The following is a 12,920-nucleotide window of genomic DNA, read 5'->3' as shown; positions in this document are numbered from 1 at the left end:
ATAAAAGCTGAAATAAATCACTCTCTACTATTATTCTGACATTTCACATTCTTAAAATAAAGTGGTGATCCTAATTGAGCTAAGACAGGGAATTTTTACTAGGATTAAATGTCAGGAATTGTGAAAAACTGAGTTTAAATGTATTTGGCTAAGGTGTATGTAAACTTCTGACTTCAACTGTCGACTTAATCACTGACCACTTTAATAATGTTTACATATTATGCATTACTCACCTTCTATGTATATACTGTATTCTATACTATTCTACTGTATCTTAGTCTATGCCGCTCTGACATTGCTCGTCTAATATATATATATATATATATTTCTTAGTTCCATTCCTTACTTAGATTTGTGTGTACATGTTTGGAAATTTCTAGATATTACTTGTTAGACATTACTGCACTGTCGGAGCTAGAAACACAAGCATTTCGCTACACCCGCAATAACATCTGCTAAACACGTGTGTGACCAATCAAATTTGATTTGATTTGTGAAGGCTGGCCTTAGGCTGATTTAAATGTGTATAGGTGCAGCTATTAACATCACCATTAGGTTAATCTAGGTCGTTAACAGGTATGCCAGTACATCACTGTTTACATTGTGTCTTTGTCTTTGTTTACATTTTATTTCACACCGGAAGCAACAGGGCAAGCAACAAAAAACGGATATTCAACACAACACTACATTCATTTATTGTTTTGGAATTAGTATAATATAAGCACAGTGCCCCTCCAAAACTAACCACATTTGGTTATATCCTACTGAGTATTTCCCACCCCCCTTTAGCTGAGACAGGTAGAAAAGTTCTCTCTGCGGCCCAATATCTCTACGGTCAGGTAGCAATTGTAAATGACAACTTGTTCTCAACTTGCCTACCTGGTTAAATAAAGGTGAAATATATATATATATTTTTTAATATTGTCAACATACTTCTATCAGTGTCAACATTGTATTTTTTTTTCATTATTGTTTTTTCTCTTAAATTACTAATGCCATTGATTAAAAAAAATGATATAATTAGAATTATTTATCAATATTGCAATTTTTAGAAATGCGTGCTTTTATTTTGAAGGTTTAGTGATTACCATACAAAGTGACGTCATCGTTTGTGCTGCTGGCAGAATACTAGTTAGTCACTTCCTGGGTCCTTTCTTGCATCCTTTTTGGTGTGGAAATGTTTCTGAATGCACTTAGCTAGCTTTTATGTCAACAACCAAAAAAAAAAACTGTTGGATGCGGATCGAAACCGAATCTTCAAACGGAGATACGTTAAGGCAGAAATACTTTACTCATGCAACGTGCACGCGCAGGCGTGGCTCACGCTCGTTTCCGCCACCCCTCCCCCTAGCCCCTTTCGCGTACACGCGAGGTAATTCATTGTATCGGATTGAAACGAGGGTTATCGACGAAGCACCATTGCCCTGGGAAAACGACTACTAGCCTTCTAAACAACAGGTAAAACTACTTTTGAATCACTTATCGCAATAAAAGTTTCATATGACAACATTGGTGGAGTGTAATTGTAGGATAAATTGTTAGAAAGTTGTCCCTTACCGTCGTCTGTCTCGCTTTTCCAATAGAGCCGAGGACGTCCTCGATAGCTTCCGCACTGACAGCCAACTGGCTAGTTAGCCAACACCGTTGACAAATAAGCTCCATTGTTTTATCACAAAGTTTTTATCCTCAAATGAATTGAATCGCCGAATCACGCCCATGTAGCTAACGTATCCACAGAAGTTAACTTGGTACAGCTAGCAGTAACAAGTCAGTATTTCAAACAAACCGGCGTGTCAGTTTGTTGCTAGTTAACGTAACAATTACGTTAGCTAACTAACTTGACCAAGGCAAACTAGCCAAACTCGAACGTTATCGATCATCAACACGACCATATTCTGATCAGTTAGTTAACTATGTTAACTGTTTTCTGCCAAGTAGTTAACTACTGTGGCTTTTTTTTTTTTTACTTTTACGTGCAATTCTGTAAACGGGTTCTAACATTAGTTAGCTACGGTAGCTACTCTTCTTAGTTAGCTATCTAACTGTGTTAGCTATCAAACCCCATTTGTTTAGATCTGATTGGGTGGCTCAGCTCGGCCCATAAATTGCAAGTATTAGCGTTGGTCTCTAATTACCTTTTTTTGTATTAAATGTTTTACAATTTTCACTTCAGTGACCAGAGACTGTTTAGCTGGTGGAGAGCTAGCGAAGTGAGTTTGTTTGGAATGTGACGATCTGTTGATGTCTTGACGCCATCTTACTGAACATTTTAATGACCCACCCTATAGGCAAATGTACTTAGCTATAGTAGCTAACGTTAGCTACTTAAATCCATCCTAAAAAGTCGGAGTTGATGTCTGGTCAGCCAATAAACTAAAATCTGCGTGACGGTTTCTGATTGTCTTGTATGTGAGGAACTTCATTGCGCTGCTCATGCGGTTAATGGGGACATCACTGATCACTACGATACTGCGTGACATACATACTTACCCCTCGATCACACCAACAGTGTTATTGCGCAAAATGGTAGCTATGCAGCAGCATCTGGATACGGGTGCAACAAAAGTTCAACATTGACATTCTGCTACCATTTCTGTCAAGCCATCATTTGACTACCAACCCTGTGGACACCATGCCGTGGTAGAAGCTAACGCCTCGACAGTGTAATTGCGTTTTGGCACACCAGAAGTACATTAATTTCCAACGGAACACTGTATTTGCCTTGCAGCATTGAGTTGCAGGGGCAGTTGCTCTGCGTTCTGTGTGGTGTATACTTGTCGGCCACACGTCACTCAGTCTAAAATACATAGGACATGTTTTCCACCTTGAATGCACCATTCATTGTCCTGACTTGTGATCCTAACGTTCAACAATTAGTTTAACCCGACCATCAATTCAATAACTAAATGGACGGCATCATTCTCTCTCCCTCCTCCCTGCACACATATTTACATGAGGAACCTCACTCAACGTTTATTAGTGGGGGTTAAACCTGCAGTTTGTTCTGGATCAACAGCCTGGTTGGTTAACATTGGTGGTTGTTCTCTGCCCAGGCAGGGAATTGTAGGACACTGACAGACAACCATTGGGTTAAATATAAACGTAAACTATCCCTTAACCTCTGCTGGTGCTGAACCCTGTGTTTTTCCTCTGGGGAGGGTCATTCAAGAATACAAGTTTGGCTGTTAGCTTTGCTTTCCCCACAATAGTGTTGAAGTGTCCAGTCAATCGATCACACTGATCCTACGAGGCCACGGACGTTGTGAAAAGCTGTCTCATATTGAACAGGTTTTCTTGCTTGTTTCTTCATGTGTCTTCTCTCTTCTCAGGCATGGCGGCGATTCGTAAGAAGCTGGTGATCGTGGGAGATGGTGCATGTGGGAAGACCTGTCTGTTGATAGTCTTCAGTAAAGACCAGTTCCCCGAGGTCTACGTACCCACTGTCTTTGAGAACTATGTGGCTGACATCGAGGTGGACAGCAAGCAGGTAATGCATACAGACGCAGCCACACACTGTCTATTTCTCAGTTGAAGGTGTAAACCAGGTTAGGTGAAATACATAGGCCTAATTGCTAGCAGGTTTTCAGGGGTGGCTTCGCTTTTGGTGTGTTCAACGGTGGCATTGCTGGTCTTGGCTGTCGTGGTATCGGCTGGTTGGGATTGAGCTGAATTTACCAGTAGCTATAGAGGCAGACGGGTATAATGGCATGGCATATGTTTATTCAGTTGACCAAGTAATAAAAACATATTAGGCGCAGCATATGCTCCTGAATAATGTAATGCGTATGTCATCTAAAGTTGTAATGTAAGACCTTATGGCACTTTATTAGGTAGAGGTCCGAGGCGGTTATAAACCCAGGTGTCCTGTCCTCAATATGGTTTGACTAGAAATCTGGGACGTCTAGCCTAGTTTTTATTGGCTAAATTAATTCCACTTCATGTGTCATACTCGTAGAAGTGTCTTGCTCTAATTTGCTTTCCCCACTTACCGTTGGTAGTGAATTTCCTTTTTTCCCTTTAGTGTGTCAGTGATGAATGCCTTCATGAAATTTCCAGTTATCCATTTTCAAAGAGTTTTGTGTTTTTCTGACATTGTCCTCTATTCATTAGTTATTGAAGTTGACCTACCTCTAAAACCAATATCCGTTTATCCAGTTTTTCCAAACAATGTCCTGTGTGTTCACGAAAGTCTGCAGTAGGCAGACCTCATTAACTGTTTAATTTACATTTTACTCACTTTATATAGATGGCACATCTATGGTTTATTTCTGTTGCCAGGTTTTGCTGATAAACCAAGTCACTAGAACACTAACAGCTGCCATCCATCCACATGAACACTAACAGCTGCCATCCATCCACATGAACACTAACAGCTGCCATCCATCCACATGAACACTAACAGCTGCCATCCATCCACATGAACACTAACAGCTGCCATCCATCCACATGAACACTAACAGCTGCCATCCATCCACATGAACACTAACAGCTGCCATCCATCCACATGAACACTAACAGCTGCTGTACACATACACTTGCCACTTTGTGAAAATGTTTTTTGGTGAGGTAATAAGAGCAGCACCTTGTTCTTGTTCAGTAGGGACTAAATAGGAAATGGTTTTGAAATGGGCAGTCTTCTAAGATGAACAATAGATATATTGGATTGCTGGTAGTACAGCCCTGGTTTCAAAACAAGGTCCCGGTTTGATACATATTGCAGTTCCGTATGAGTATTGTATAGCAAGTCCATAAAGTATCACAATCCTCAACGGTATAGAGATTTGTTGTTGCACGTCTAGCCCTATGTGGATTACCAGTGGTGGTTGTCTACTCTGTACTAGGTGGAGCTGGCTCTGTGGGATACAGCTGGCCAAGAGGACTACGACAGGCTTCGCCCCCTCTCCTACCCCGACACTGACGTCATCCTCATGTGCTTCTCCATTGACAGCCCAGACAGTTTGGGTGAGGTCACACACACACACACTCAGACTTGCCCTCTCTTACCATCATCAGCACAGTTTCCTTTTATGTCCATTGCCATTACGGGAATAAAGGTGGTTTGTTCAGCCAATTCTGGCTAGTGAAGTACTCGCTCACACGCAAGCATAAGACAGCAATAGCTCTTCTCTCCAACCTTCTGTACTGTACACTACCTACAGCTGGCCTACCACACTGGAGCATTGGCGCGTGTGCCTGTCTGATCCCCCAACCTTTTGCTCTTTTACAGAGAACATTCCAGAGAAATGGACTCCCGAGGTCAAACACTTCTGTCCCAATGTTCCCATCATCCTCGTAGGCAACAAGAAGGACCTGCGCAATGATGAACACACACGCCGCGAGCTGGCCAAGATGAAACAGGCACGTAGAAAGAACACCAATGTTTCCAATCTCTACACCAACTCTTCAGTTGATAAACAAACTGGGTTGAGAAATAAAGGTCCACATTGGCCACAAAGCTTTTGTGGAACTCGCCCTAGGTCTAGACCAGGGAGGGGCAACTTTGATGGGGGTGGGGGCCACAAAAAAATCAGAACTCATCGTGAGGGACCGCAGTTGCTCGGGGGGGGTCTGCGTACCCACATCCATCCCTCCCACATTGTGTGCAAAACATGTTAGTGGCCCCCGTCTTGACAGCGGGGAGACATTATTGAAGTTTTAGAGTTAATTTCATGCAATTCACCCCATGACAAAATGTGTAGTAGAGAACATTTTGGCCGTTTTAAAGCAGGTTTGCTGTCACTCGAAACTTTGCCGGAGGGGGAAGAGACGACGTAGCAATTTTATAACAAATGTAATTTATTCTGCTTGTTTTGCCATGAGGTGAAGGTGGAAAATTGTCTGTTTTAGAAGCAATGTCCTGCAATTCTACACATTTTGCCACGAGGGTGGAAAGAATTGTTTGTAGTTTTTAATATGATATCTGAGTGAGACTGACCAAAGAAATCTATGGGGGCACCCGGCAATGTTCCCTCAAATTCTTTCCGGCACTGGTTTGCTGAGTGCAAACTTAAACATTGAAAATGAAGTGTAACTTCCAGCGTGCGTTTACTGTGAACACTGAGGCTGTACCTGCTTTAAGTTTTAACAGTTGCCAATTAGGCTACTGTGGCTATATGATCACAATGTGGTCCTACCAAAGTTGCCTACCACCAAAAACATAAGAAAATGTATCCCATAACATTTAAACATGGAAATAGCCGTTCTATCATTCAGCCTACCAGTAGCAGCCAATGTGTGGTGTTCAATATAGGCCTACATTCCACGAGACTTTCGAAACGAATATGCGGGGCTTGACATTAACCTGTTTATCCACTTGTCCTTCAGACAAGGTGACTGAAAATGTTTGATGCAAGAAACCACTTTCAAAATAAAATGCATTGTTATTCCCGTACCATTATTACATAGAATCAGACAATTGATACAAGGGCCTTAAATTGATACGAAGGCATTAAAAAGGGCCCACTGGCTGCCAGTTTATTTAATATTTTTTTCTTTTACCTTTTATGTAACTAGGCAAGTCAGAATGACGGCCTTTTCCATCCCTGGCATATACCATTAAACTGTATCACTCTTTCCCCATTATATGATCAGTGTATTGGTTGTCCTGACAGTGTCTCTTAACTTTCTCTGTAGGAGCCAGTGAAGCCAGAGGAGGGCCGCGACATGGCCAACAGGATTGGAGCGTTCGGCTACATGGAGTGCTCAGCCAAGTCGAAGGATGGGGTGCGGGAGGTGTTTGAGATGGCCACCAGGGCGGCACTACAGGCCCGGAGGGGCAAGAAGAGCAATAAATGTCTCCTGCTGTAGAGCGCATGACAGGACCATGTACCAGGGGCTCTGGCAAGTGTGTGGTTGGAGAAGCACCCGTTTACATCCCACCAAATCCCTGACCCCCCCCCCCACACTCGCTGGCCACTGGAGCTTGTCTCCTTGCTTTGGGAGTTAATCCCTGAACGTAGATTTTTTTTTCTAGTTATAATTTTTTTTTTTTTTACTCATTTTTTTAAAAAAAAGTCATGGAAAACATTTATCAGTATTTAAATTGGAGGTGAGGGGAGAACCCAGGACTGCTTTTTGTTTTAAAATGCTTTACCTTGAAATCTTTCACCTTCCAAATGCTGTTGTTGGGCCTGTCGGGAGAAGGGCTGGCCTCGGGACTGCCAGTTAAGTGCTCTGCCTGCCTGGACTCTGTGTTGGCTGCTTTCAGTTTGTTTGGAACACAAACAGGGCTGATAACTGCTTTAAATTGTAGTCTGTTATGTACAAATCATTCTTAGTTTTTGGATGTGAAACCGTAAAGTAAGTGTTGAAACAAATAAACAGGAAAACATGATGTATGCAAATCTGTAAATATAAGGCATGGGTATATTCATATGTACACACGTACATAACTGGAAACTGTATTTTTAAACTAGCCTTAGTTACATTGTGTAATAAATTACATTCTTTAACACATTTCCTTTTTTTGTGGTGTGGGAATTGAATGACTGCACTAGAGTGAGGATGTTTTTCTGAGACGTTAAAGGTTGAGAACCACCAGACAACAATCTAATTTATTTGACAAAGCCCTTTTTAGATCAGCAGTTGTTACAAAATGCTTAACAGATACCCATAAGAGCAAGCAATGCAGAAGCACAGTGGCCAGGAAAAACTCCCTAGCCTAGGCTCAGTGGTGACCAGTCCAATTCTGGGTTGGCTATTTTTTGACAAAGCTTGGGGTCAATAAGGATTCCAATTTTTTTTCCTTCTCTTTACTATTGCATTCTTGTAGAATATTAATCAATTAGGCTGTTTGTAAGGTCAAGCCTCTAGCCCCTTACATTATATGACAATTGGCTTATAAATTACAACTTCATAGCTGGCACAAAATATTTCGTGCCAGTGTTGAGACAAGTCATTCTGTTTGCGGAGCTTCCATATTTGTCTGCTGTCAAGACTGCAACTGAAAAAACAACGGATAACCATTTGAGGCAGCAAAATCTGACACAGCTGCTAAAAAGGAAGGAAACCCGTCACCGAGCCCCAACCATGAGCCGGTTACACCCAAACACCCATCTCGAGAAAGGCTGATGTATTGCACAGCTTCGCTCTTTCTTGTGCAATGTTTGAGAGGAGCCGTGACACGAGGCTAGAGCTGAAAAAGCCTCGGTTGCCGCCTTTTCATTCTCGGCCTGTTCTTTCACCTCAGCCTCCACCGACCGAGGCCAGTTTGATAGTAGCGCACTGTAGAGTCAAACTGCTGCTTTATATACCGGGCTATTTTTAGCCTCAAAGAGTGAAACTATTTTTAACCAATATGAGCTCATCTTTCTCTGAGCCGCCCAATGAGTGGGAGGGGTAGTTTGGAGGCGGGTTAAACAACGACTAGGCCTATCTGCTGTGAGTGGCTGCTCAACCTACCCAGTGTTACATTTCTTTCAGAAACGACACGGATTGCCTTAAAGTGATTCATCTGCGCCAAAATGTTTTGGACTCCCTTAGATGAAAAACACCATACCCATGGTCAGGTTTTTTTGGTCTGAACAATTTTTTTTATGACACTTTGTTGCTTCTGGAAAGTCAAGAAGATGCTCCGTACCCACAGTGTATCGAAGTCACCTCCAAGTCTGCCAATCCACAAATGACTCAGTGAAGAGCCGTTACAAAAAAAAGTATCCGGATGTCTAGGCTTCTTTTTACCTAGTAGGTTGCTCTTTCTGGCCTTGGCATTTGATACACCCTATAATAACAGTAAAAATAGATTAGAAATTGCAACACTTGATCAGATAACCCATCACATTATTGTGCATTCTAGACAACCTATCTCCCACACACAATTGACTTCAGCGTTGTTCTATTGACTTAGAGCTATCATCCCTCCTCTGCAAATTCCATTTCACATTCCTAGAATGTACTAGGCCTAGCCCTATAACACATACTGCCTACAAGCCTGATAACAAGTTTCACCCATAATCCATTCCAAAGGGCTGTAAAGAAAAAAAAGATAAAGACGTGGCCTTGATGTGCGACATTCTTGTTCGACACTGAATTGTCCTTTGTCCACCAGCGCAGGTAACAAGATACTTACATAACTACTGTAAGTCGCTCTGGATAACAGCGTCCGCTAAACGACTAAAATGTTAAATGCTTCAAAATTAAGTTCAACACGAGACAAAATTACAGTTGCGATCAGTAGGTACATTTTAATGGTTTATTATCGATTAGCATGTTATGTCTTGTTATTATTGAAAATGATTTTGAACTCCACAGGTGAGTGACATGGGTAAAAGACGGTGATCCCTTATTGTCACCAATCTCGTGCAACCACGAAGCCAAGATAATGCAAATCCTGTGCCCACTGCCCAGTCCCAAGACAATTAGTTCACAGTCACCCATTTCTTTATCTACGAGTGCATGAATAGGGGTGGTTTTGGGACATGACGGTCTGCAACCTTTTTCTTATTTTCCACTTGCGTTCTCGCAGCGACGCCCGTCGGTAAATTAATGTAGATGCACTTTGGCTTATAATGGTGTTGTTCACTGGGTAGTGTAAGCCACATTGTGGCGCCAAGGCCCTATGATTATGAAAAAGGACATAAGTAGCAGACAACCAAAAGCCTGGCATTTAAAACGCATAATTACTTCCCTACCATGAAGTCAATTTGGCAATTGATTGTATGCTACTCTACCGTAAGATGTGACATGTAGAGACAATATTAATAGGTCTGGTTAATTGGCTTCTCAAAGAGACAAAGAAACAATACAATTAGCTATATTGACTTTCATTAGCCACAAATTAGCAATAATTCTTAGAAACCATAGTTAGAAGTACTACTACTACTAAGTAATAAGAAGAAGATAGTAGAGGAGACACAAACAAGGAAATAAATTAAAGGTCATGTGGTGGGGGAGGTGGCCTGGACTTGAATTCCATAAGAGTCTCCAAGCACACCATAAGCTGAAAAATACAAGGACAACAGGTCAGAAAAGGGCAAATGAGTGTTAGCCTAGTTCATTAAAGCAAAATATCAATTGTAATAGTTGGGTCATACTAGTGATGTACATCCCACAGAAAACTTTGACCTTGATCTCAAATACTAAAAACACCTCCCCTCATTTTACTCGTCCCCATGTCCTTTCAGCTCAGCTCAATATTTACCCTGGCCATTTTCAATGTGCTGATGTTGTCTCTAGAATTGGAACCTGCCTTCTCCCTCTTTTCGAGCTTCCTGGCCTCTTTCTTCTAAGCCCTCTCCTTCTCCCACCCTGTCCAGCGGTCCTCCAGCGTCTGCCTCTTCTGTTCAGCCTTCAGCAGCTTTGCCCGGTTAATTTGCTCCTGCTCTGTGTGGGTGATGTCATACGCCCCTTAGTACCCCATTCTGCTCCTCGTTGTAGTCGGTTTGCTCCTTCCTCTTCTGGTAGCGGTCTTTAACCTTTCCGTTCAGCCAGCGAATCACCTTCCTTCATTGCCCTTCTCCTTTTTGGGCTGTTCACTTCCTTCCTCCTCTCTGAGGTCCTTCCCCTCCTCATTGGCACATGCCTCCATCTTCTTAGTCTCACCACTGAGGCTGGAGCTCTCGCTGCCACTGGACTCTTTCTCCTCCTCCTCTATCACTAGGAAGGGCTTTGAGTTCCTCTTCAGCTGGTCAATGTAGTTCCTGCATTGAGTTTTGTTGGATTTGGCCTCGGCCTGGAATTCAGTGTCCCCAGCCTCCTGGAGGAGCCGCTGCTTAGCCTCTCGGAGCTCTTCAAGGGGAATGATCCGTCCCCTGTAAACCACATCTACATCTACACGTTCTCTCTCATCAAACTCAATGTCCAGTACCTAACATTGGGCGTCGGCAGCAGCCATCGTGACCTCTGGAGCTTGGCTGGGCTCGGAATTTTGGTCGGACTCTAGAGCTGGGTCATTCTGGGTCTGGAGACAACAGTCAGATGTGAGGTCGGCCTGAGACCTTCCCTTGCAGACAATGAACCTGGACATGGGCACAGCCACAGCCGGCTCCCACTTCTTGTTCTCGTTCTGCACCCTATTCTGCGCCTTCTCCAGATACATCTCTTCCCAGGTTTTCTCCCTCCTCTGTCGCCTTTCCTCTCCAACCGTTTTATCCTCTGCCATCTTCTGCTAGATAAGACAATGACTTTATTAAATGCATGCACGTTTAAAAACAATGTGCTTTTTGCTACGTAAAAAAATACTATAAAATGTCTTGCACAACTAACTTTATTTGTTTTTATCACTTTACACATTTATTTTGGGATCCACCCCAGTAAACCTAATTTTCCTGATGATGTGCGAGTGGAGGACAGTCTCATTTCGTACAAGGGCATTTTCGTCCACGTTCCCTCTCCTCGTCGTCTCTCCTAGATTACCTTTGACCTTTTTCAAAAGGAGGTATGAGAGGATGGAGGAGAGAGGACACAGGAGTTAAGCAAATTCAATTGAGAAAAGGCCCTTGACTTGAATGGGGATGACCTTTCTATTCATTCTATTTCCATGGTTACCGCCAACTCTAAAGCTAAAACTTGACCTCATGGCCACACCCACACTGATTGCTTCTACCAATTTCCATTATTTACTAGGACCACGGGCCTATTCGTAAAAACACCCATTTGAACCGCTTCTTTTTTTACCCATAGCATACCCAGTGTGTTTTTACATTTTACAATTGCATTTATACTTCGGAGTCAGAAAGTTGCAGTTACGACACTTCTGCAGTCTATGGTCACACAGATCATTTTGATAAATATAGCTATGTCTACTCACCAAAATCCACCACTCAACTGTCTGTCTCTGTCTGTTCCCCGCTATCAAAGCTCTTGCTCATGCTTTCCCCATGACAACTATGGCATTATGTCTTGTGATGTCATCAACAAACCATGGACATAGTATTTAGATTGTTCTATCCAATCCACATCATGCCTTACTATTACATCATTGAAAATCATTACCCGAATAGTATTTAAGCAGGGAAAAAAACTCATTAATAAAGTAATATCTTAAATAGATATGCTAGCAGGTCAACCACCCTTGCTAGATGATGACGCCAACTCAACCCCAAAAAATCATGCCATTTCAGTTTTTTCTTATTTATCTTTGAAACATTTTCCTTGTAATAAAATCAAAACAGGTAAAGGGAAAATGGACGCTGTGTTCATTCTAAAAGCTGTACCCATAGTAGTCATGAGAGGGCAGCAAAGTTACAGACACATAAATATCATACTCCCAAAACATGTAAACCTCTCACCATTACAATAACGGGGGTACGATATTTGTGCGTCTGTAACTTTTTCACTCATCATTATTCATGATTCATTCAGAACTATCTGTAATCATGGTAGCATCCACATTAATGTAGTAGTGTTTAGAAACATATTCTATTCTTATTTGCAATAAAAGTGACTCCAAAATGACACAATACATTTTTAACAAAATAATCTGAAACACAACCAAAACCAACAGCAAATGCATCCAACAAGTTTAAAGAGTCACAAACTTGATGCAATCATTGTGTGCTAGGAATATGGGACCAAATACTACACTTTGGACTACTTTAATACTTTTGGTCCTCTAAAATGGGGGGACTATGTACAAAAGGTGTTGTAATTTCTAAACGGTTCACCCAGTATGAATACCCTCAAATTAAAGCTGACAGTCTGCACTTTAACCTCACAGTCATGTATTATTTCAAATCCAAAGTGCTGGAGTACGGAGCCAAAACAACAAAAAATGTGTCACTGTCCCAATACCTTTGTAGCTCACTGTACTGCTATGCAGCTGTAGGATCTTAATTTGATCATTCTTTTTCTGCTGAGAATTTTCCTTTACAGCAGGAAATGCAAACTTGTAGTGTATTTAAGTTTAAAAAAAAACGGAAGTTTATCATTTCCACTTAGAAAATGCAAACGTGATTTGCCCTAACAAAAAATGCATCAACCTC

General features: G+C 41.9%; 1 protein-coding gene and 2 long non-coding RNA genes across 3 annotated transcripts; 1 reads left to right on the top strand and 2 right to left on the bottom strand.

The window, feature by feature from the left end:
- The first annotated feature begins 1,153 nt into the window (after positions 1–1,153).
- Positions 1,154–7,455, top strand: rhoab (ras homolog gene family, member Ab). The gene is made up of 5 exons (XM_014146310.2): positions 1,154–1,458; positions 3,330–3,487; positions 4,842–4,962; positions 5,228–5,358; positions 6,634–7,455. Exons 2-5 carry the CDS (start codon positions 3,332–3,334, stop codon positions 6,805–6,807), a joined length of 582 nt encoding a protein of 193 aa, XP_014001785.1. The 5' UTR covers positions 1,154–1,458; positions 3,330–3,331; the 3' UTR covers positions 6,808–7,455.
- A 1,721-nt stretch (positions 7,456–9,176) lies between these two features.
- On the bottom strand, positions 9,177–10,671 carry LOC123727298 (uncharacterized). Its single transcript, XR_006759229.1, has 2 exons — positions 10,139–10,671; positions 9,177–9,937 (listed from the first exon to the last, which is right to left on the bottom strand). It is a non-coding gene; the product is annotated as an uncharacterized lncRNA (long non-coding RNA).
- Positions 10,672–11,015: 344 nt separating this feature from the next.
- LOC123727299 (uncharacterized) lies at positions 11,016–12,114 on the bottom strand. Its single transcript, XR_006759230.1, has 3 exons — positions 11,747–12,114; positions 11,303–11,359; positions 11,016–11,104 (listed from the first exon to the last, which is right to left on the bottom strand). It is a non-coding gene; the product is annotated as an uncharacterized lncRNA (long non-coding RNA).
- Positions 12,115–12,920: the final 806 nt, after the last annotated feature.

The sequence above is a fragment of the Salmo salar genome, chromosome ssa15, assembly GCF_905237065.1.
Source record: "Salmo salar chromosome ssa15, Ssal_v3.1, whole genome shotgun sequence".
In the NCBI taxonomy this organism is placed as follows: domain Eukaryota; kingdom Metazoa; phylum Chordata; class Actinopteri; order Salmoniformes; family Salmonidae; genus Salmo; species Salmo salar.
The sequence above is the reverse complement of the archived record's forward strand: the minus strand, read 5'-3'. Positions and strand labels throughout refer to the sequence as shown.

What these genes read in the sequence shown, in the direction of transcription:
- rhoab (XM_014146310.2), top strand. Translation starts at nt 3,332, where the DNA reads ATGGCGGCGATTCGTAAGAAGCTGGTGATCGTGGGAGATGGTGCATGT. An exon ending in TGACAGCCCAGACAGTTTGG is followed by an intron (nt 4,963 to 5,227) that starts GTGAGGTCACAC and finishes GCTCTTTTACAG; the next exon opens with AGAACATTCCAGAGAAATGG. An exon ending in AGCTGGCCAAGATGAAACAG is followed by an intron (nt 5,359 to 6,633) that starts GCACGTAGAAAG and finishes CTTTCTCTGTAG; the next exon opens with GAGCCAGTGAAGCCAGAGGA.